This window comes from Phyllobates terribilis, unplaced genomic scaffold (assembly GCF_046119375.1).
Source record: "Phyllobates terribilis strain yellow unplaced genomic scaffold, ASM4611937v1 Scaffold_1__5_contigs__length_1240528914, whole genome shotgun sequence".
NCBI lineage: Eukaryota > Metazoa > Chordata > Amphibia > Anura > Dendrobatidae > Phyllobates > Phyllobates terribilis.
In genome coordinates, this window is record NW_027362761.1 from 304,481,005 (window position 1) to 304,505,883 (window position 24,879).

Consider the following 24,879-nt stretch of genomic DNA (forward strand, 5'->3'; position numbering starts at 1 on the left):
CGGGATAGGACCCAGTACACACTGGGACTCAGGAACAGAACCACAGATATGGCGGACAAACACAGCAGAGTGAGGCCGCCCAGAGAGGTGAGCGAGAACAGGGCAGGACAAGGCCGCCTGGAGCGGTGAGCAAGAGTAGAGCAGGAGAAGGCCGCCAGGAGCGGTGAACAAAGGGTCAGAGCTGAGCGAGACTGCCGGAGCAGTGAGCAAGAGTAAAGCAGGACGAGGCCGCCTGGAGCGGTGAGCAAGAGTGGAGCAAGACTGCCGGAGCAGTGAGCAAAAGGATAAGAGCGGAGCGAGACTGCCGGAGCAGCGAGCAAAAGGATAAGAGCGGAGCAAGGCTGCCGGAGCAGCGAGCAAAGGAGTCAGAGCAGGCTAGAACTGCCAGAGCGGTGAACAAAGGAGAAGGAGCAGGCTAGAACCGCCGGAGCGGTGAGCAAAGGAGAAGGAGCAGACTAGAACCGCCGGAGCGGTGAGCAAAGGAGTCAGAGCAGGGGGGACAGGGCTCTGTTCACACGGAACAGACAGGAAGAGAAAGGCAGAGCCAGATACCCACAGGATACTTGCAGTGAAGTAGCGAGTGGACCACAAACTCACAAACGGGAGTACAGAGACAACAAGCAGGAGTTAGGTACGAGTTCAGACTCTGCAGAAAAAGGAAGGGAACGGACAGAGGCAAAACAGGTAAAGGATAGGAAAGAGTTCAGACTGGAACTGAGTGTACGGAGGAGACCGACACTGCAGCGGGAGACAGGAGCGGGTCTGGGAATACGGCCCCCAGAGAGGCGGGACGAACAGGCAAGGAGCGTGTTCAGACAGGACAGACAAGATACAGGAACAGGTCTAGGTAATCGGCCCCTAGAAGGCGGGAGGAACAGGCTAGGAGCGTGTTCAGACAGGCCTGGAAATACAGCCTCCAGGATAGGCAGACAAGAGAACACAGACAGGACTCAGTTCAGACACGGGAACTGATACCGTAAGGCAGGAGATATAGACAGGACTCAGTTCAGACACGGGAACTGATACCGCAAGGCAGGAGACATAGACAGGACTCAGCTCAGACACGGGAACTGATACCGCAAGGCAGGAGACATAGACAGGACTCAGTTCAGACACGGGAACTGATACCGCAAGGCAGGAGACAAAGACAGGACTCAGTTCAGACACGGGAACTGATACCGCAAGGCAGGAGACATAGACAGGACTCAGTTCAGACGCGGGAACTGATACCGCAAGGCAGGAGACAAAGAACGGGACCTGGCACCTTCAGAGTGCAAGCACACACTGAATGAAACACTATGCTCAGGCAGGGATTGATTGCCGCAGCTGGGCTATATACCAGGTGACAGACAGCAATAGGCTGAGGACGCACAAGGGGTGTGACCCACAGCAGGTACAAAAAGCAGGAAGTGATCGGGCGCCGCCCTAAAGCAGCAGAAACAGACACAAACAGACAGCATGTAGGGAAGCCAGAGAGACATTCTGGACAGGAGATCAAGTGCGCGCTCTTGCACAGTGGGAGATGGACCACTATGCAAGGACGCCGCCAGGTATGTTACAGTACCCCCCCCCTTACGCCCCCTCTTCTTCAGGCCTGCCAGAATCTTCCGCAGGGAATTCAAGGGCCAATTCTTCACTTCGAATAGATCACTTCCACTGTCCACAGGAAAAACTGATCTCATCTGGTTAGCTAGGATGCTACCTCCTATCCAGCCATCCTCAGCAACAGACGAAACGGGTGGAGTACCAGGAACAGCACACAAGGAAGTCTCTCTCCACATATTTTCAGGTGGCACCCCAGAGGGTACAGGAGACAACTGGAAGTCCTCCACCGGGTTGGAGGGGAGCAGAGACTTGGGGGTAATCTCTGCTTCGAGGTACATCTTGTCAAACTCACAGGAAGAAATAGACGGGTTATCAGGTACAGGATGAGGAAAAGTCACTGTCTCTTTGTTATCAGGTGGTACCCCGGAGGATTCAGGAAACAACTGGAGGTCCTCCGCCGGGTCAGAAGAGTGCAGAGGCTCGGAGAAAACATCTGCTTCAGAGTACACTAGGTCGGACTCACTGGACGAAGCAGGCGAGGTATCGGGTACCGAGTATAGGAAAGTCTCTGTCCATTCACCACCAGGTGGCACCCCGAAGGGTTCTGGAGACAACTGGCGGTCCTCCGCCTGGTCAGAGGGGTGTAGAGACTCACGGGTAACCTCTGCTTCAGAGTACACTAGGTCGGACTCACTGGACGAAGCAAGCGAGGTATCAGGTACAGAGTATAGGAGAGTCTCTGTCCTTTCGCTACCAGGTAGCACCCCGAAGGGTTCTGGAGACAACTGGAGGTCCTCCGCCTGGTCGGAGGGGTGTAGAGACTCGGGAGTAACCTCTGCTTCGGAGTACACTAGGTTGGACTCACTGGACGAAGCGAGCGAGGTATCAGGTACAGAGTAGAGGAGAGTCTCTGTCCTTTCGCTACCAGGTAGCACCCCGAAGGGTTCAGGAGACAACTGGAGGTCCTCCGCCTGGTCGGAGGGGTGTAGAGACTGGGGGTAACTACCACTTTGGGGTACCCATTGTCAGGCTCACAGGACGAAGCGGACAAAGTATCGAGTACCGGGTGTAGAGAAGTCTCTCTCCATTTGTCATCGAGTGGTATCCCGGAGGATTCAGGAGGCAACAGGGGGTCCTCCACCAGGTAGTAGAGGTGCACAGACTCTGAGATAACAACAGCTTTGGAGCATCCTTGGACATGCACACCGGTTAAAGTGGGTGAAGCATCTGATGCCGGGTGCAGGAAGTTCTCCTGTGTGGAGTCTGGATGGGCAGAAGTCTCTTCGGGCAGGAGAACTGGTGCACTACCCACGCACATTACCCGTTGGGGCTTCTCCGGGATACAGGGAGATGAAGCTTCAGTAGGGACTTCAAGGTTGGGGTCAGGAGGTCTCAGGGAGGACAGACCCTGGCGTGACGGCTTGCCTCTACGTCTAGCACGTCTGGACTGCCTCTTGAGGTTGGGAGAAGTATTCCGGAAAGCGTAGTCACCCTGTGAGGATTCTGGGTGGGCAGTAGTCTCATTGGGCTGGAGGACTATTGCGCTACCCACACACATTACCCGTCAGGGCTGCTCCGGGATATTGGGAAGTGAAGCTTCAGCAGGGGCTTCAGGGTTAGGGTCCTCGAAGACCATACGAAAGGCCACCAGGAAGGCCTGCAGGTCAAGGACGACAGGATCCCATGCTTCCCATAGGGGGGTGACCCATTTCAAGGCATCACCCGCTAGGTAGTCAATCATAAAGGCCACTTTAGCCCAATCGGAAGGAAAATAGAGAGGGTAGGCCTTAAAGTGTAGCATGCATTGCTCCACAAATGCACGACACTGTCTTGGATCCCCATAGTAACGTGGCGGATCCGCAGGAACGAGAGCTGATAGATCCATCTGGACGGGTGCGTAATTCGCCTGGAACTCAGCTAAAGGGAAAAAAAATTTATTTATTTATTTTAATGCATGTATTCGCTGGAAAACTTCTCAGAGAGCGAAGGCCGTGGGGCTCAACGGGAACCATGGCCTGAGCATGCTGTAATGCACACGCCCGGGCTGAGCGGCGTGTGCGTGTGATTGTAGTGATTCCACTGGACCGTGCCGGAGAGTGAATGCCTGGAGGGGCGTAACTAGGTATTCACCCGATCCGACCAGGGTCGCACGACGGCATACGACGCCAGTGCACCAAGGAGGAACCGAGCAGAGGGACCAGGTGCTACTCCAGGACAGACCCCGGACACGGCTGTTGACCCACACAGGGGAATACAGGAACAGACTGGTAGGCTGGCACACAGACTGGTGGGTATAGGCAGGCACGACTGGTATGCAGGCAGGCGGGTAAGCAGGCAGGCGGGTACAGGCAAGCACAGCTAGAGTGCAGACAGGGAAGCACTAGCAGGTAGGAACACTGGCGGGATAGGACCCAGTACACACTGGGACTCAGGAACAGAACCACAGATATGGCGGACAAACACAGCAGAGTGAGGCCGCCCAGAGAGGTGAGCGAGAACAGGGCAGGACAAGGCCGCCTGGAGCGGTGAGCAAGAGTAGAGCAGGACAAGGCCGCCAGGAGCGGTGAACAAAGGGTCAGAGCTGAGCGAGACTGCCGGAGCAGTGAGCAAGAGTAAAGCAGGACGAGGCCGCCTGGAGCGGTGAGCAAGAGTGGAGCAAGACTGCCGGAGCAGTGAGCAAAAGGATAAGAGCGGAGCGAGACTGCCGGAGCAGCGAGCAAAAGGATAAGAGCGTAGCAAGGCTGCCGGAGCAGCGAGCAAAGGAGTCAGAGCAGGCTAGAACCGCCAGAGCGGTGAACAAAGGAGAAGGAGCAGGCTAGAACCGCCGGAGCGGTGAGCAAAGGAGAAGGAGCAGGCTAGAACCGCCGGAGCGGTGAGCAAAGGAGTCAGAGCAGGGGGGACAGGGCTCTGTTCACACGGAACAGACAGGAAGAGAAAGGCAGAGCCAGATACCCACAGGATACTTGCAGTGAAATAGCGAGTGGACCACAAACTCACAAACGGGAGTACAGAGACAACAAGCAGGAGTTAGGTACGAGTTCAGACTCTGCAGAAAAAGGAAGGGAACGGACATAGAGGCAAAACAGGTAAAGGATAGGAAAGAGTTCAGACTGGAACTGAGTGTACGGAGGAGACCGACACTGCAGCGGGAGACAGGAGCGGGTCTGGGAATACGGCCCCCAGAGAGGCGGGACAAACAGGCAAGGAGCGTGTTCAGACAGGACAGACAAGATACAGGAACAGGTCTAGGTAATCGGCCCCTAGAAGGCGGGAGGAACAGGCTAGGAGCGTGTTCAGACAGGCCTGGAAATACAGCCTCCAGGATAGGCAGACAAGAGAACACAGACAGGACTCAGTTCAGACACGGGAACTGATACCGTAAGGCAGGAGATATAGACAGGACTCAGTTCAGACACGGGAACTGATACCGCAAGGCAGGAGACATAGACAGGACTCAGCTCAGACACGGGAACTGATACCGCAAGGCAGGAGACATAGACAGGACTCAGTTCAGACACGGGAACTGATACCGCAAGGCAGGAGACAAAGACAGGACTCAGTTCAGACACGGGAACTGATACCGCAAGGCAGGAGACATAGACAGGACTCAGTTCAGACGCGGGAACTGATACCGCAAGGCAGGAGACAAAGAACGGGACCTGGCACCTTCAGAGTGCAAGCACACACTGAATGAAACACTATGCTCAGGCAGGGATTGATTGCCGCAGCTGGGCTATATACCAGGTGACAGACAGCAATAGGCTGAGGACGCACAAGGGGTGTGACCCACAGCAGGTACAAAAAGCAGGAAGTGATCGGGCGCCGCCCTAAAGCAGCAGAAACAGACACAAACAGACAGCATGTAGGGAAGCCAGAGAGACATTCTGGACAGGAGATCAAGTGCGCGCTCTTGCACAGTGGGAGATGGACCACTATGCAAGGACGCCGCCAGGTATGTTACAGCCACCATGTCACCCAATATGTTTGTGTTACAGTTTACTTTTTGCCAGCATTGTGAAATCATCCAAGTACAGAGAATTGTGACATCACTATACTGTAGAACACATACAAGTGTAGCACCCTGAGGATTCGGCTGCTACAGGGGTATTGCACCTCAACCCAGAGGTGTGATATTCCACTCCCGGGTAAGGATGGAGTGTGGAACTGAGCTCGGTAGGCTGCATGCACTACACACATCCCATTTCCGAGGAGCAGACCGACGGTACTCCCACTTAGAAATGTGCAGGTACGACCGAGTCTGTTCCTGGCTGGAGTGGGAGGGGGGTGGTACATCCCAAGTAGTGTAGGGGCAGATAGGGGGAGCAGCCTGGGTAAAGTTAGGAGCTCATTGGGTGCTGGTCACCTGAGCTCACACATAGAGGGTGTATATAAGGTGGGCACCAACTAAGAACAGGGTCAGATGCAGAGAGAAAGTCAGGAGCAGAGGAGAAGAAAGACCCAGAGTGAGAGAGGAGAAGAGAGAGACCCAGAGAGGGAAACAGCAGAAAAGGACTCCAAGATCCCAACTTAAATCCCCGGGTGAAGAGTCGGCATCAGGGTACCGGAACCCAAGCTGGTGGGGGTAAAAACATTCCCCAGCCAGAGACCGGAGACCGTGGGCAGCGTTTGCCACGGTCACCCACCACATCCACCCCGAAGGCACACCACATGAAGGGTCAGGGAACCCAAGGCCAAGGGTGTCCCAACAGAAGGCCCGAGGGAGCTGGACCTAGGTGGATCACTGGTGGGGACGGCCAGAGAACGGGACAGAAGGAGAGCTCAGGGCCACGCTCCGGACTTGTTTGGGGGTTGGCTGGATCCAGAACCTGGTGGACGCAGCACGGCTCGGGTGGTCACTCGAAGCTGGAGTGACCAGTACAACATCTGCAGTAAGTAAACACCCTTAACTGCACAACCCGACTCTGTCTTCACTGCCGTCTGCACTGCACCACCACAACCCCCATCCTCTGCACCTGTCCCCCCTGAGGCTATACCCCTCCCGTTGGGGGTTATCCCACCAAGCTGCGCACCCACCATCAGCCTCAGCGGACCCTGCTGCAGCGGCGGCCACAGTGACCGCATCACAACGGGTGGCGTAGTCGACACAAAAGAACTCTTAATAACATCTGTAGGACTGCCACATAACTCTGAGTTTGACGCCCTGGGCACGGGCCGGGTCGCAGCCGCTCGGAGACTACAACCCCCCATCTGATCCGGTGCCGGGTATTCCCCTCAAAAAGGAATATGTCCCAGGGGGCGCGTCAACTTTGGCGTAGTCGGCAGGATTACGTGCCCGCAACACCCGGGTACTGCGTGCCTGAAGAAAAGTGCAAGTTTACCTCAGAAAGAAGTCTCCCGCCGGTTCCGGAGGGTCCACGCCATCGGACCCCATCACAGGTCGTTTCCCGCCGATTGTCCGCCATTTCCAGCTTGTTCCCGCCATCTGCAGAGTTTCCCGCCACTGGGCGACGCTTCCCGCCAAATCCGAAGATTTCCCGCCTTGGAAGAGCAGCGGACGCCATTATGGGCGTGCCAAAGGAGGGCAAGAGGCCGCCTCCCATCGTGGGCCGGGACAGAAAATGGCGCCAAAAGTGGAAACCGCCCCCACCAACAGAGACTGTGATGCTGGAGGTGTCTGTCAGCGTGAAAGAACTACCCCTGGAGCTGACAGTCACCGAGTGGCCCCGGGACCGCCCTCGAAGTGGGAGGAGACGAAAGAAAAGAACGAAGATGGGTGCCGCCTGGAGCAGTCTGGAGCGAGCGCACCCGGAGGCAAGAAGCCTGGAGAAGAGTAGCAGAGAATCTCACCCGGAGATGGCGAGAGAGCAGAGCAGCACCGGCCCGCTGGCCAGGAGCCTGCTGGAAGAAGAGCAGAGCAGCACCGACCCGTTGGTCAGGAGCCTGCTAGACACCACGACCCCACTAGGCCTAGTGGAGGTCCTTGCACAGCTCCCCCAAGACCGGGAGTGTGCACAGACTGCCCTGGAGGGCCTCGCACGGAGGATGGCCCGGGTACAGCGCGAGATATTGGCGGAATGGAGCCGGGAGATGGCCCAGCAAGCTGAGACCAGTCAACGGAGCACGCTACCCTGGAAGAGGAAACAGACCGCCTCTGAGGATGGCGCGGGAGGACCAAAGGCCGGAGACGGCGCCGAGAAGGGAGCCGGACGCAAGGAGGCAGGTAAAGGGGACGCCTATACCCCAAGCCGGGAAACCGCCCACCTGCCCCAGCTCCCCGTCGCAGAGCCCGAAAGTCCCCCTGCTGTGCCCGTAGCCGCCATGTCACCGCTATGGACTAGGCCCCGACCGGAAGCCGCCGCAGCGACCCCTGTGACGTCACGCGCCTCGACCCGGAGCGTGACAAAGCAGGAAATACCACCAGCCTGGTCGCAAGGCCTAGTACCCCCGGGCACCGCATCACCAACAGCGCCCCCTACCTCCGCGGAGCCTCCGGCCTGGTCGCAAGGCCAGGTAGCCCAGGGTGCCGCCGTATTAACGGTGCCCTTCACCTTCCAGGTGCCCCAGGCCTGGCCGCAAGGCCTGGGCAATCCGGGCGCCACCACCACCGCGCCCGCGCCCGTAAAACCAAGGGTGCCACACCTGGGGGAGGACTTGTTCAGCCAGCTCACATGGCCGGACGGGCGGCCCTTCATCTGGCCCGAAGAATTCCATGAGCTGGAACGGCAGCAGAGACTAGGGCCCTTGTGTGAGCCCCTGATTCCGGCTCCGAAGGCCGTGGCACGGGTCTCGCCTCCTCTGGAAGAAGCCCAATTTGAGTGGGACCCCACCGGAGAAGACCTAATGGGGTTCACTCAGGAAACCAGGGCAGCTGCAGCGGAGCGTGCTGAGTGTTGCCGACAGCAGCTCGAAGAGTTTGCGAGGGAGCGGAGAGAGAGGCGGGTCCGGGAGCAACAGGCCCAAGTACGGAGCGCCGAGCAGAAGAGCCGGACCAGGAGGGACCCCCGTGCAGCGCATTGTCCCCGCACCATCGGGACAGTGGTCAAGTTCAACCAGCAGCATGGGTGGGGCTTCATCAGAGACAACAACACCCCCGGCGACGTCTTTGTCACGCGCAGAGATGTGGAGTCCCATCTGCCGGAGGGGCACAGAGGTCGTGACCTCTACATCGGAGACGAGGTCACCTTTACCCGGCACAAGTGTGCCAAAGGACCTTACGCCCTCCATGTGCATCGCCTGACGGAGGAGGAGTTGCGGTGCGAGGAAGAGGAGCAAGAGGACCCGGACGGGTCTGAAGCTGAGATCCCCAAAGAAAGAGCAGGAGGAAGACGCCGTTGAGTGCGGAAGAGCAGTAGATGTAAATAGTTACCCGACCGGGTACCAAAGAAACTGTTGCTACATATATATAGTCCCCGTTGGGACCAGCATGAGTGGACTGTTTACCCGTGTACCCTTAATCCCACAGGCTGAGGACTGTGAGCAGCCATTCCCTTCCCTTTACCTGGCCGAGGACTGAGAGCGGCCACTACCCTTGTATATAGTTGCGCGTCCTAAAGCGCCCCCTACCGGTTTTATAGAAAACCAGTTTTTCTAAGAGACTGTCGCACTTTTCCCGGACACACGTTGCACAGTGACCGGAGGAGGAGCCAGAGACGACGAGAATGTTATATGAAAAGTTTTATATATATATAATGTTTTATATGTTTTATATGTTTATGAAAAATTTTGTATGTTTTGGTGTTTTGTCTTACAGCCCGAGGACGTGCTGTGATTTACCAGGGGGGAATGTAGCACCCTGAGGATTCGGCTGCTACAGGGGTATTGCACCTCAACCCAGAGGTGTGATATTCCACTCCCGGGTAAGGATGGAGTGTGGAACTGAGCTCGGTAGGCTGCATGCACTACACACATCCCATTTCCGAGGAGCAGACCGACGGTACTCCCACTTAGAAATGTGCAGGTACGACCGAGTCTGTTCCTGGCTGGAGTGGGAGGGGGGTGGTACATCCCAAGTAGTGTAGGGGCAGATAGGGGGAGCAGCCTGGGTAAAGTTAGGAGCTCATTGGGTGCTGGTCACCTGAGCTCACACATAGAGGGTGTATATAAGGTGGGCACCAACTAAGAACAGGGTCAGATGCAGAGAGAAAGTCAGGAGCAGAGGAGAAGAAAGACCCAGAGTGAGAGAGGAGAAGAGAGAGACCCAGAGAGGGAAACAGCAGAAAAGGACTCCAAGATCCCAACTTAAATCCCCGGGTGAAGAGTCGGCATCAGGGTACCGGAACCCAAGCTGGTGGGGGTAAAAACATTCCCCAGCCAGAGACCGGAGACCGTGGGCAGCGTTTGCCACGGTCACCCACCACATCCACCCCGAAGGCACACCACATGAAGGGTCAGGGAACCCAAGGCCAAGGGTGTCCCAACAGAAGGCCCGAGGGAGCTGGACCTAGGTGGATCACTGGTGGGGACGGCCAGAGAACGGGACAGAAGGAGAGCTCAGGGCCACGCTCCGGACTTGTTTGGGGGTTGGCTGGATCCAGAACCTGGTGGACGCAGCACGGCTCGGGTGGTCACTCGAAGCTGGAGTGACCAGTACAACATCTGCAGTAAGTAAACACCCTTAACTGCACAACCCGACTCTGTCTTCACTGCCGTCTGCACTGCACCACCACAACCCCCATCCTCTGCACCTGTCCCCCCTGAGGCTATACCCCTCCCGTTGGGGGTTATCCCACCAAGCTGCGCACCCACCATCAGCCTCAGCGGACCCTGCTGCAGCGGCGGTCACAGTGACCGCATCACAACGGGTGGCGTAGTCGACACAAAAGAACTCTTAATAACATCTGTAGGACTGCCACATAACTCTGAGTTTGACGCCCTGGGCACGGGCCGGGTCGCAGCCGCTCGGAGACTACAACCCCCCATCTGATCCGGTGCCGGGTATTCCCCTCAAAAAGGAATATGTCCCAGGGGGCGCGTCACAAGCAGTAGGAAAATCAGCAATTACAATGCAGTGTGATAACATCTCAGCCCGGCCTCATCATGGATGACGCTGCTATACTGAAAAAGAAAGGATATACAGTTGGCTTGCGTTTAGGGGAAGGCCCATATGCCAAAGTTAGGGTAGCATTCTCTGAACACATGAAATGCTGTGTTGCTGTGAAGATTATTGATCGCACAAAGGCTCCACCAGATTTTTTGCGGAAGTTCCTTCCTCGTGAAATAGAGATCCTATCCGTCATGAACCATCATTATATCCTAAAGACATATGAAATCTTTGAGACTTCCACAGGTAAAGTCTACATTGTAATGGAGTTGGGTGCCAAAGGTGATTTGTTGGACTTCATTAAGAACAGAGGACCATTGCCAGAAGATGTGGCACGCAAACTGTTTCATCAACTTGCCACAGCTGTAAAGTATTGCCATGATTTAGATATTGTCCACAGGAATCTTAAGTGTGAGAATATTCTATTGGATGAAGAGTTCAACATTAAACTTTCAGACTTTGGCTTTGCTAGACGTATAGACGAGAACCATAAGTCGATCCTCAGTCAAAGATATTGTGGCTTAGCAGCTTATGCTGCTCCAGAGGTCTTGCAAGGAATACCATATGAGCCCAAGGTCAGTGATACCTGGAGCCTTGGTGTGATACTGTTTATAATGGTCTCGGGTTCAATGCCTTATGATGATTCCAACATAAAGAAGATGTTACGTGTACAGAAGGAACAGAACATAGATTTCCCAAGCTCTAAACGCTTTTCAAGTGAATGTAAAGACATCATTTACCGAATGCTTCAGCCAAATATAAGGCTACGTCTTACCATTGATGAAATATTGAACCATAAATGGCTCCAACCCATCTCAAAAGCTAAAGCATCAAGCAGCACCCCAGTATGTAAAAAGGATGTGAAGCCTGCGGACCAGACTGCTGTCTTCAAACAAGATTCCAAAAACCCAGATAAAGCTTCTGATGACTCTCTAACAATGCCAAACTTTTCTGTGGTGGCAAATGTCCAAGAAAGTCTTGTGCAAGAAGATGAAGATATGACAGCATCAGACACAAGCACATCAAATGCAGCAATGTAGGAACACTTCAGTTTGAATCCTATAGTGTTATCTGGTCAATGCCATGTAGCTTAATAAAAATTCAAACAAAAAATGTGTTTTCCTGAATGCTTAGTTTATTTGTTGTCGTTTTCCAAAGGGGAACAAACCAGATAGCAAGATATCACCTGTTCTTAGGATCAGATGATAAATTGCTGGGACCACCCTCGATCCAGAGATGGGCTCTATAGTGCCCACTCTGAATGCAGCGGTCACTCAGTTCAATGTCTATGGAACTGTATTTGGCTATCTCCCATAGACAATGAATACAAAAGGTGGTGCACATTCTCAACCACCGCTCCATTTAGGTGGGCACTACAGAGCCTCCTTTTCTGAAATGGTGACATCCATTCAGTGTAACAACAGCGATCAGAAGGTCATCACCAATCCGATCTTGGTACAAATCCTTTAATGGAAAGTTTAATTTGCCAATACAGCTTCCTAAAGCCACAATATCCATAATACCTGACCCTGGTTAGGAGAATTATATTTTAGTATGGGTAAAATGGAAACTGAAAAGAACAAAGGCAAACCCTAAAGTGTAGCGATGTCACATGATCAACCAAACAAAAAATCTCATTATTTACCAAAGCAGGACCACCTGGCTTAAAGATCCTATCCCAATATGTAATGGGTGTAATAATATTAGCAAACACTTCCAATTAGAAATTAAGTATAGAGTAGTTCTTCAGATTTGCTATATAGCTTAACCCATGTGCAGGCCATTGCAGTAGCTTAGGTAGCAATGATTCCGGCCACTCATATAGTGACAGTTTGCTATTAGTAGTCATAACCATGGATACCTAAGCTACTGCAATGCCCTGCACATGAGGTAAGTGAAATAGCTAATCAGATTAACTATACTACATTTCTAATTGGAGGTATTTCCTAATATTATTATTATTACACCAACTACATATTTGAACCCTTGAGATTGGAATACCCCTTTAAGGGTAAGTCCAAACAAGATGCTGCTACTGGTCTACGCACTATACAATTTACCACCATGACCGCATCGCTCCCTCAGCTATACAGACATGTTAGTGCAGCGTAGTTATGACGCGCCCCCTGGGACATATTCCTTTTTGAGGGGAATACCCGGCACCGGATCAGATGGGGGGGGGGTTTGTAGTCTCCGAGCGGCTGTGACCCGGTCCCGTGCCCAGGGCGTCAAGCTCAGTGTGATGTGGCAGTTCTACAGATGTTACTAAAGTTCTTTTGTGTCGACTACGCCACCCGTTGTGATGCGGTCACTGTGGCCGCCGCTGCAGCAGGGTCCGCTGAGGCTGATGGTGGGTGCGCAGCTTGGTGGGATAACCCCCAACGGGAGGGGTATAGCCTCAGAGGGGACAGGCGCAGAGGATGGGGGTTGTGGTGGTGTAGTGCAGACGGCAGTGAAGACAGAGTCGGGTTGTGCAGTTAAGGGTGTTTACTTACTGCAGATGTTGTACTGGTCACTCCAGCTGCTAGTGACCACCCGAGCCGTGCTGCGTCCACCAGGTCCTGAATCCAGCCAACCCCCAAACAAGTCCGGAGCGTGGCCCTGAGCTCTCCCTCTGTCCTTTCTTCAGCCGTCCCCACCAGTGATCCACCTAGGTCCAGCTCCCTCGGGCCTTCTGTTGGGACACCCTTGGCCCTGGGTTCCCTGACCCTTCATGTGGTGTGCCTTCGGGGTGGATTTGATGGGTGGCCGTGGCAGATGCTGCCCACGGCCTCCGGTCTCTGGCTGGGGATTGTTTTTACCCCCACCAGTTTGGGTTCCGGTACCCTTTTGCTGACTCCTCACCCGGTGCTCTAATTTGGGTTCTTGGGTCCCTTCAGTCTTCCCCCTCTGGGTCTTTCTCTGCTCCACTCTCTCTCTCTCCAGGGCTGCTGTTTCCTTCTCTCTGCCGATTTGTTCTCTGCATCAGACAGACTCCTCTCCAACTGACTTGTTCTCTACAGCTGACTTGTTCTCTGCATCTGACTTGTTCTCTGCATCTGACCCTGATTCTAGTTGGTGCCCACCTTATATATCCCTCTATGTGTGAGCTCAGGTGACCAGCACCCAATGAGCTCCTATCACTACCCAGACTGCTCCCCCTATCTGCCCCTACACTACATGGGATGTTCCACCCCCCTCCCACTCCAGCCAGGAACAGACTCGGTCGTACCTGCACATTTCTAAGTGGGAGTACCGTTGGTCTGTTCCTCGGAAATGGGATGTATGTAGTGCATGCAGCCTACCGAGCTCAGTCCCACACTCCATCCTTACCCGGGAGTGGAATATCACACCTCTGGGTTGAGGTGCAATACCCCTGTAGCAGCCGAATCCTCAGGGTGCTACATTCCCCCCTGGTAAATCACAGCACGTCCTCGGGCTGTAAGACAAAAACACCAAAACATACAAAATTTTCATATAAACATAATAAAACATATAAAACATTATATATATATAAAACTTTTCATATAACATTCTCGTCGTCTCTTGTTTCAGGTTCCTCCTCCGGACACTGTGCAACGTGTGTCCGGGAAAAGTGCGACAGTCTCTTAGAAAAACTGGTTTTCCTATAAAACCGGTAGGGGGCGCTTTAGGACGCGCAACTATATACAGGGGATATGGCCGCTCTCAGTCCTCGGCCAGGTAGAGGGAAGGGAATGGCTGCTCACAGTCCTCAGCCTGTAGGATGAAGGGGTTAACGGGTAAACAGTTCACTGGTCCCAACGGGGACTATTTTAGCAGCAACGGTTCACTGTGCCCCGACGGGCAACTATATACAGTCTCTACTCCCGTCCTCAACGACGGCTCCCTCCTGCTTTTTCTTGGTGATATGGTGTTGCTTCAGACCCGTCCGGGTCCTCTGGCTCCTCCTCCCCGTACCGCAACTCCTCCTCCGTCAAGCGGTGTACGTGGAGGGCGTAAGGTCCTTTGGCACACTTGTGCCGGGTGAAAGTGACCTCGTCTCCGACGTAGAGGTCACGGCCTTTGTGCCCCTCCGGCAGATGGGACTCCACGTCTCTGCGCGTGACAAAGACGTCGCCGGGGGTGTTGTTGTCTCGAATGAAGCCCCACCCGTGCTGCTGGTTAAACTTGATTACAGTCCCGGTGGTACGGGGACTGTGCGCTGCACGGGGGTCCCTCCTGGTCCGGCTCTTTTGCTCGGCGCTCCTTATTTGGGCCTGTTGTTCCCGGACCCGCCTCTCTCTCCGCTCCCTCGCGAACTCTTCGAGCTGCTGTCGGCAACACTCAGCGCGCTCTGCTGCAGCTGCCCTAGTTTTCTGAGTGAACCCCATTAGATCTTCTCCGGTGGGGTCCCACTCAAACTGTGCTTCCGCTAGCGGGGGCGAGATCCGTGCCACGGGCTTCGGAGCCGGAATCAGGGGTTCATCCAGGGGTCTTAGTTTCTGCTGCCGTTCCAGCTCATGGTATCCTTTGGGCCAGATGAAGGGCCGCCCGTCCGGCCATGTGAGCTGGCTGAACAAGTCCTTCCCCAGGTGTGGCACCCTTGGTTTTACGGGCGCGGGCGCGGTGGTGGTGGCGCCCGGGTTGCCCAGGCCTTGCGGCCAGGCCTGGGGCACCTGGAAGGTGAAGGGCACCGTTAGGACGGCGGCACCCTGGGCTACCTGGCCTTGCGGCCAGGCCGGAGGCTCCGCGGAGGTAGGGGGCGCTGTTGGTGATGCGGCGCCCGGGGGTACTAGGCCTTGCGACCAGGCTGGTGGTATTTCCTGCTTTGTCACGCTCCGGGTCGAGGCGCGTGACGTCACAGGGGTCGCTGCGGCGGCTTCCGGTCGGGGCCTAGTCCATAGCGGTGACATGGCGGCCACGGGCACAGCAGGGGGACTTTCGGGCTCTGCGACGGGGAACCGGGGCAGGTGGGCGGTCTCTCGGTATGGGGTATAAGCGTCCCCTTTACCTGCCTCCATGCGTTCGGCTCCCTTCTCTGCGCCGTCTCCGGCCTTGGGTCCTCCCGCGCCATCCTCAGAGGCGGTCTGCTTCCTCTTCCAGGGTAGCGTGCTCCGTTGACTGGTCTCAGCTTGCTGGGTCATCTCCCGGCTCCACTCCGCCAATATCTCGCGCTGTACCCGGGCCATCCTCCGTCCGAGGCCCTCCAGGGCAGTTTGTGCACACTCCCGGTCTCGGGGGAGCTGCGCTAAGATCTCCGCTAGACCTAGCGGGGTTGTGGACTCTAAGCAGGCTCCTGACCATCGGGTCGGTGCTGCTCTGCTCTTCTTCCGGCAGGCTCCTGGCCAGCGGGCCGGTGCTGCTCTGCCCTCCTTCCTCGGTCTCTAGCAGACTCCTGGCCAGCGGGCCGGTGCTGTTCTGCTTTCTCTCCATATCCGGGTAAGCTTCTCCGCTACTCCTCGTTAGACTTCTTGCCTCCGGGTGCGCTCGCTCCAGACTGCTCCAAGCGGCACCCATCTTTGTTCTTTTCTTTCGTCTCCTCCCACCTCGAGGGCGGTCCCGGGGCAACTCGGTGACTGTCAGCTCCAGGGGTAGTTCTTTCACGCTGACAGACACCTCCAGCATCACAGTCTCTGTTGGTGGGGGCGGTTTCCACTTTTGGCGCCATTTTCTGTCCCGACCCACGATGGGAGGTGGCCTCTTGCCCTCCTTTGGCACGCCCATAATGGCGTCCGCTGCTCTTCCAAGGCGGGAAATCTGCGGTTTTGGCGGGAAGCGTCGCCCAGTGGCGGGAAACTCTGCAGATGGCGGGAACAAGTTGGAAATGGCGGACAATCGGCGGGAAACGACTGGTGATGGAGTCCGATGGCGTGGACCCTCCGGAACCGGCGGGAGACTTCTTTCTGAGGTAAACTTGCACTTTTCTTCAGGCACGCAGTACCCGGGTGTTGCGGGCACGTAATCCTGCCGACTACGCCAAAGTTGACGCGCCCCCTGGGACATATTCCTTTTTGAGGGGAATACCCGGCACCGGATCAGATGGGGGGGGGTTTGTAGTCTCCGAGCGGCTGTGACCCGGTCCCGTGCCCAGGGCGTCAAGCTCAGTGTGATGTGGCAGTTCTACAGATGTTACTAAAGTTCTTTTGTGTCGACTACGCCACCCGTTGTGATGCGGTCACTGTGGCCGCCGCTGCAGCAGGGTCCGCTGAGGCTGATGGTGGGTGCGCAGCTTGGTGGGATAACCCCCAACGGGAGGGGTATAGCCTCAGAGGGGACAGGCGCAGAGGATGGGGGTTGTGGTGGTGTAGTGCAGACGGCAGTGAAGACAGAGTCGGGTTGTGCAGTTAAGGGTGTTTACTTACTGCAGATGTTGTACTGGTCACTCCAGCTGCTAGTGACCACCCGAGCCGTGCTGCGTCCACCAGGTCCTGGATCCAGCCAACCCCCAAACAAGTCCGGAGCGTGGCCCTGAGCTCTCCCTCTGTCCTTTCTTCAGCCGTCCCCACCAGTGATCCACCTAGGTCCAGCTCCCTCGGGCCTTCTGTTGGGACACCCTTGGCCCTGGGTTCCCTGACCCTTCATGTGGTGTGCCTTCGGGGTGGATTTGATGGGTGGCCGTGGCAGATGCTGCCCACGGCCTCCGGTCTCTGGCTGGGGATTGTTTTTACCCCCACCAGTTTGGGTTCCGGTACCCTTTTGCTGACTCCTCACCCGGTGCTCTAATTTGGGTTCTTGGGTCCCTTCAGTCTTCCCCCTCTGGGTCTTTCTCTGCTCCACTCTCTCTCTCTCCAGGGCTGCTGTTTCCTTCTCTCTGCCGATTTGTTCTCTGCATCAGACAGACTCCTCTCCAACTGACTTGTTCTCTACAGCTGACTTGTTCTCTGCATCTGACTTGTTCTCTGCATCTGACCCTGATTCTAGTTGGTGCCCACCTTATATATCCCTCTATGTGTGAGCTCAGGTGACCAGCACCCAATGAGCTCCTATCACTACCCAGACTGCTCCCCCTATCTGCCCCTACACTACATGGGATGTTCCACCCCCCTCCCACTCCAGCCAGGAACAGACTCGGTCGTACCTGCACATTTCTAAGTGGGAGTACCGTTGGTCTGTTCCTCGGAAATGGGATGTATGTAGTGCATGCAGCCTACCGAGCTCAGTCCCACACTCCATCCTTACCCGGGAGTGGAATATCACACCTCTGGGTTGAGGTGCAATACCCCTGTAGCAGCCGAATCCTCAGGGTGCTACAGTTATACATCATAGGGTGTCCACAACCCAAAATTACCATAGAAGCCTTTTCTGTGAGTTATGTAAAATTGCAAGGGATTAGGTTAAGTCAATGATTCTCTGTCAAGCTGGGAGTTTAAAGGGGTACAGTATTCCGCTTCAGATAACTTATCACCTCACCTGTGCTCTGAGAATGGGAAACCCACACTGATTTTACAATTATCAACTTTTCAGTGCACAGGAGCAAATGTATTTATTTTACTCATCTCTATAGCGCTATTAATTTCCACAGCGCTTCTCCCGAGTACTTTGTCCCAGATGAATACAAATTAGTATAAAAACCTATGTAGAGTCTGTAAAATGTCAAGAGTTTGGGTGTTAATCCTTCCCTGTCTATCTTTTAACCTGTGTATAATAGCATTCTCTCTCTGGGTTTGGCCATTTTGGCTAGGAAGCATCCAGTAGTTTCTCCCTCCTCATAAAACTGCTGTTTTAGTCTATGGCCCCACTGTCAGTATTCGGTCAATGTTATTTCTCAGGAGTGGGAGCCAAAACCTGGTGAGGAACAATCAGAGAAAAGGTATAATAGAAACAAATGAACCAATTCTGCATTTATCACCCACTCGTGGCCGATTACTGACCAAACACTGATAGTGGGGCCGTGGCCTTAAAAACATCCTTTTGTTGTCAGATTGCTCCATTTGAAATAATTTCAGTTGTTTTTGTGACTCTTTACAAACCATTCTATTCTCCAGATTATTTTCCTGGGTGAACAATGTTTCGGCTTCTCGGGCCTTACTTTCCAATTCAACACCTCTTTTCTGCAAATTATTTTTCACCAGTTTACTCTCTCTGATCAGTACCCAACTTAGAAAGGCCTTCACATCGTCCCAAACCACATTTTTGGGGACCAAACCAGAATTGACATCAAATAATTCCCCAAGTTTCTCCCTTAATAACTACTTACAGCTGTTTGATTAGCGTTTACTGGCTAGTTTACAGGGGGACCCCAGAAAAAAATTGACGTAGGGTCCCCCTATAAAATCTAACCAGCAAAGGCTAACCAGACATCTGTGGGCTGTTATTAATTGCCAGAAAGGGACCATGGATACTAGGCCCCTCCGAGGCTAATAACATCACCCCTCAGCTGCCCCTGAAATGGTACATCAATAAGATGCGCCAAATCTGGCGCTTAGCCTTTCTCTTCCCACTTGCCCTGGTGTGGTGGCAGTGGGGAATAGGGTTGGGGTTCATGTCAGCCTTGTATTGGCAGCTGACATGAAGCGACGTCTATTAGATGCCCCCATTACTAACCCCATAGTAAACGTTTAAAAATAAACACACGACATGTAAAAAATGCTTTATTTGAAATAAAAGTCCACACGGTTTAACTCATTTATTTAATCATAAAAAAACAGTTATACTCACATAACGCCTATTCCCTGAAGCCATTGTCCGCTGTAACAAAAAAAAAAATAAACAACAACCATATCCCTCACACCGGCAGTGTGTAGTGCTGAGCTGCCATTAAAGAGTTCACAGGAGTTCATCAATTGATGAACCTAGTGAACTCACGGCACAGGCGCTGCGTGAAAACTTTCTCACGCGGTAGAGCAGTAAGTGGGATCAATTGAGCCTGAGGGAGTTCATGTTCGGGGTCCGTGCCTAAACACTAGGTGTTCGGTACGGACCCTGAAAACCCAGAACTTTACTGTTCGGGTTTGCCTATCTCTATAGATTACAACAATGATACATTCAAAGTGCTGGATTTTACATCTAGCCACAACAAATCTACCGTCAGGGTCTTTAAATGAGTCAATATGCGTAAATGGGATACTTTTACATACAATTAGGCTAGCCCCCCTGGAGCAGTTAGAATGAAATGAATATAAGGTATACCCCCATCCAGGATCTGTGTATCTGATTGATAGTGTCGTTTGTTAGATGGGTCTCCTGACCCTATTATTGCGGGGTTGAATCTTTTAATATAATCAAGGAATGCAAATCTTTTGGAATTGTTGCTTAACCCATGAATATTCCAAGAAATAAAGTTAATCATAGTACTCATCTTTAAGAACACCGATCAAAGAAGATGATCATTGTGAGTTTACTGTTCTCCCGGCTCTGATAATTGAAATTTTTATGCAGGGGCATTCCAAACCCACCCTCCCATCTTCCAATTGTAAACCTATAACTCCCCCCCCCCCCCCTCTTTATGTTGTAAACCTGCCCTTACCAGTAAGGGATGGGGCTCAAGCCAAGCTTTAACCATTAGGTGCATGCACCTGGGAATGAAGAAACACCATATACCATTCTATTAGTGTCTTGGCGGGAAGACACGCCACACTAATGTAGAAGTTGAAGTAAGTGACACAGAGATTTGGACCATAAATTCCAGTCACAATAGTATAAATTTTGCATGGTAGAATTAAAGCGCATCGGTCAGCAGGATTGTGCTTACTAAACTACATACACTGTCAGGTGGGCGACATTACACTGAGTAAAATGATACCTTGGGTGATGAAATCTGTCCAGTGATTCTTTTACAGTCTTTACTTTCATTTCTGACATAATGATATGCATGTGCTCTGGTGCTCTCATTATGTATTCATGTATGCCTATCTGTGCCTTCTGACAGGTCACTGTGCTTTCAATGACCTGCCTACTATTTTAAATACTGACTGTTTAATTTGTGTGTCATATTGACATTTACATTCCCCCAAAATGGCCGCGGCGGCCAGTGCATGCCCAGTAGCATCTCTCGGCAACCGAGAAATGCTAATGTGCAAGCGCGAGCAGCGGGAGCCATATTGTTGCAGGCAAATTTCTTTTTCCTCTACCAAATTGGCGCCCGCTCGTGCGCAGTAGCATCTCTCGGCAAACTCAGTACTCAGTATAACGGCGCCCACCTGACAGTGTATGTGGTTTACTAAGCACAATCCTGCTGACAGGTGCGCTTTAAGTGAGGCCCCAGTCCTGCAACGCCTAGACCGGCTGTAGATAACTGGTAGTGAGAAGGATATTTCAGCGTCAGAGAGCATTAGAGCTGTCTCAAGCCCGTCTGGCTCCTCTCACCAGATTTGTTGTTCATGACTGTCCAGCCATCTAAGTGCATTAGAAGTGAAAGAATGTGGTAATGCTAAGGGCAACCACCCTGAGCTTGGCTAGGTAAATCGTCAAGCATTGCAGGCCCAGCATCCTCTTACTCCTCTTTCTGTTTAGAAACTGAGACCATTTGCACTGGCTCTCCACTGAAAAGTCTGGAAAAAAGACTTTCTGTCCCCCGAACATAATGTCCTGCTCTTGCTTTCTTTAATATGATGTCTCAGTTCTTGTAGTGCAGGATTTTGATCAAAATAGGCCTGGGGGGTCCTCCACCCACAGGGCCCGGTCTTGTGGTGACCTAGTGAGCTCTCTCCTCTGCCTTTTCAGGGACCCCCACCAGTCTAATATAATTGTGTCTCTGATGGTTTTCCAAGTCATCAGCCTTGGCAATCAACAGTGCGACTGCATGTGTGTGAATCAGTATATCTCTGCGGACTGGCGGGAGAGCATCTTCCAGCTGAATTAAGAGTAAATTTGCATTTATTAGCTGCATTGAGGACATATTATTACAATATGTCCAAAAAAGGAAATGCTAGACACTTCAATTAATCATAGAAAACAATATATTGGCGACAGTGAAATGAAAAAATGACTGTACTAATAAGAAGAGATTCCAGCTCAGCTCATTAAAATTGTATAATCTTTATTGATAATATAAAAACAGAAATATAAAAAACAGGGCAAAGACCCCTACAGATCATCACTAGTACTATACTTTCCTTACTTATGGAATTTATTGATTCATTTTGGTTCTTACTAGTTCATATTTGATCTGTTCTGTGGTGACCCATGCTTTATGTGTTCAGTTCAGCATAGTTTGTCCCATATATCAGCCCAGCAAGATTATACTATTACCTGCCATTATGTGACTTTAGGGATACACTGGTTTTCTACATATTGATTTATTTTTTGGTGCAGACTGTTTACATTTCTCTAGTCTGTTCTAGTCTTAGCATTTTTTAATTGACCATATTGTGGGATCTATATTGGAAACAATCATGTTTATTCTATTTTTTATCATGTAGGTATTGTAGTCTTTTTTTTCTTCCCTTCTTTCTTGAGGTCTTTGGCCTGTTTTTTTACATTTCTGTTTTCATATTATCAATAAAGATTATACAATTTTAATGAACTGAGCTGGAATCTCTTCTTATTGGTAGTCATTTTTTCATTTCACGGTCACCAATATATTATGTTCTATTGAGGACATCTTGCAGGGAAGGCGGGGTCCTCTGGGAAATCTCTTCAAGGATACAACTTTTCCCTTTAGATGCTGCCGTAGATTCATTATGCCCATTATTGCTCCTAGTTCAGTGGACTCAGACTCCTCATCCTCCTAATGCCATAAATCGGTACTCCCCTCACCAGGTGTTCCCCGCATCCCCTGTGTAGCAGACACTGACCTCTTGAGCAGGGGACTGGAGAATGCAAGCCTATGGGCAAACTGCTCCAGCCGCACAGCCACATCTCCAGTCACATCTCTCTGCCTCTGCCCGCCGGCAGCTGGTGAGTCTATCGCTGGCCCACTCCTCTGCCTCAAAATTGTCCTTTCAGGATAAGTGCCACGGGAGCACAGGGAAGGCACTTCTCACCACATACATCCCTTGACCACGCCCCCTTTAGTCCTTTATTTTAATGAGTCAAAAGTAGAGCAATTTGAACTTTTAGGTTGAAAAAAAACAAAACTTTTCACTATATGTTAGTCCTTTTAGAGGACTTGAACCTACAATCATTTGTACTATGTACAGTAATGACACAGTACTGCTGTATATAGGAAACATTACAGTCTCCTATGAACACTATCATCATGGGCGACTTCAACATCCCCATTGACACTTACCACTCATCTGTCTCTAAGCTTCTATCCCTCACTTCCTCAGTGGTCTTCCACGGCCACACACTGGACCTCATCTTTACCTGCCTCTGTTCCCTATCTAACCTCTCTAACTCACCTGTCCCTCTTTCTGACCACAACCTACTTACATTCTTTTCCCTCTCCTCTCCAAATCCACAAACCCCACTCCACAAACTTGCACACGCTCGCAGAAATCTCAAACACCTTGACCTACACTCATTCTCTGAACCTCTCCTCTCTCTTGCAGACATAAGTTCCTTACATGATGCAGACGTTGCTGCTGCTTTATATAACACCACAACAGCTGCAGCTCTCGATTCGGTCACCCCTCTCATACATACCAAAGCTTGCACAACCAATAGGCAACCCTGGCATACCAATCTGACTAAAGAACCTATCGCCCCATATCACTCCTCCCCTAGGCCTCAAAACTACTGAAACAACATGTCCACCTTGAACTGTTCTCCCACATCTCCTCCTGCTCCCTCTTTGACCGCTTACAATCAGGCTTCCGACAGCACCACTCCACCGAAACTGCCCAGACTAAAGTCACCAACGACCTACTAACCGCCAAATCCAAGCGCCACTACTCTGTCCTCCTTCTCCTGGACCTGTCATTTGCCTTCGACACAGTGGACCATTCCCTTCTACTACAGACTCTCTCTTCTCTTGGCATCACAGACTTGGCCTTATCTTGGATCGCTTCATACCTAACAGACCGAACATTCAGCGTCTCCAACTCGCCCACCACCTCCTCTCATCTTGCTCCCTATCTGTCGGTGTCCCCCAAGGTTCAGTTCTAGGGCCCTTGCTCTTCTCCATCTACATCTTCGGCTTGAGACAGCTCATAGAGTCTCACGGTTTTCAGTATCACCTCTATGCTGATGACACACAGATCTACCTCTCTGGACCGGATACCCACTCCTTACTAACCAGAATCCCACAACGTCTGTCCGTTATTTCATCCTTCTCTCTGCTAGATTTCTAAAACTTAACATTGCTAAAACTGAATTAATCAACTTTTCGCTGTCTCACTCAGCACCCCCCCGAATCTGACCTATCCATCAAAGTTAATGATTGCCCACTTTCCCCAGTAACACAAGCTCGCTGCCTCAGTGTAACCGGGTACTCTGATCTCTCCTCCAAACCACATATCCAAGCCCTTTCCACTTCCTGCCGACGCCAACTCAGAAATATCTCCCGAATCCGCACATTCATCAGCAAAAACTCTGTAAAACACTAGTGAATGCCCTCATCTCTCGCCTCAACTACTGCAACCTCCTGCTCTGTGGCCTTTATTCTAACACTCTCGCACCCCTCCAATCCATCCTAAACTCTGCTGCCCGACTAATCCACCTGTCCCCCCGCTACTCCCCGGCCTCCCCCCTGTCAATCCCTTCTCTGGCTCCACATTACCCAGAGACTCAAGCTCAGGACCCTAACCTTGGCACAGAAAGCCGTCCACAACCCGTCTCCTCCATAGATCTATGACCTAATCTCCCGGTACTTACCTGCGCGCAACCTCCGATCCTCACAAGATCTCCTTCTCTACTCCCCTTATCTCCTCTTCCTACAATAGTGTACAAGATTTCTCCCGTGCATCCCCCCTACTCTGGAACTCTCTACCCCTGAAACCTTCAAAAGGAACCTGAAGACCCACCCACCAACCTTCCGACAAGCCTAAAACCTGCAGTAACCACCGCTGCACGACCAGCTGTACCCTAACCTACTGTATCCTCACCGATCCCTTGTAGATTGTGAGCCCTCGCAGGCAGGGTCCTCTCTCCTCCTATACCAGTCGCTGACTCATTTTGTTCAAGATTATTGTAAATGTTTTTGCTACGTATACCCCTTTTTCACATGTAAAGTGCCATGGAATAAATGACGCTACAATAATAATAAATAATAACCCCAACCAGAAGATGTTCACAGTTGCACCGTCATGACAGGTACAGGGGTCTTCTGCAGATCACTGGCTATCATGGAGACTCATGGCTGTCATGGGCACATAGAATGACACTCCTCCTGCCAGTGTACTCTAAATGCCGCTGTCAGGCATTTAACTGGTTAACAGCCGCAGATTTAGCTCTGCTCCACTCGCAGCCGTTAGAGGCAAATGATGCACTAGTATCACAGCCATCATCTGCCAGGAAGGATGCAGGCTCAGGCCTCGAGCCCGCATCATAGTCAGGAAGCTGGCCTATGG

General features: G+C 52.2%; 1 protein-coding gene across 1 annotated transcript; it reads left to right on the top strand.

The window, feature by feature from the left end:
* The first annotated feature begins 10,542 nt into the window (after positions 1–10,542).
* On the top strand, positions 10,543–11,586 carry LOC141261162 (testis-specific serine/threonine-protein kinase 1-like). The gene has a single exon (XM_073676197.1). It carries the CDS (start codon positions 10,543–10,545, stop codon positions 11,584–11,586), a length of 1,044 nt encoding a protein of 347 aa, XP_073532298.1.
* The last annotated feature ends 13,293 nt before the right edge of the window (positions 11,587–24,879 follow it).

Bases quoted from the DNA above. Each gene is read 5' to 3' on its own strand.
- LOC141261162 (XM_073676197.1), top strand. From the start codon at position 10,543: ATGGATGACGCTGCTATACTGAAAAAGAAAGGATATACAGTTGGCTTG.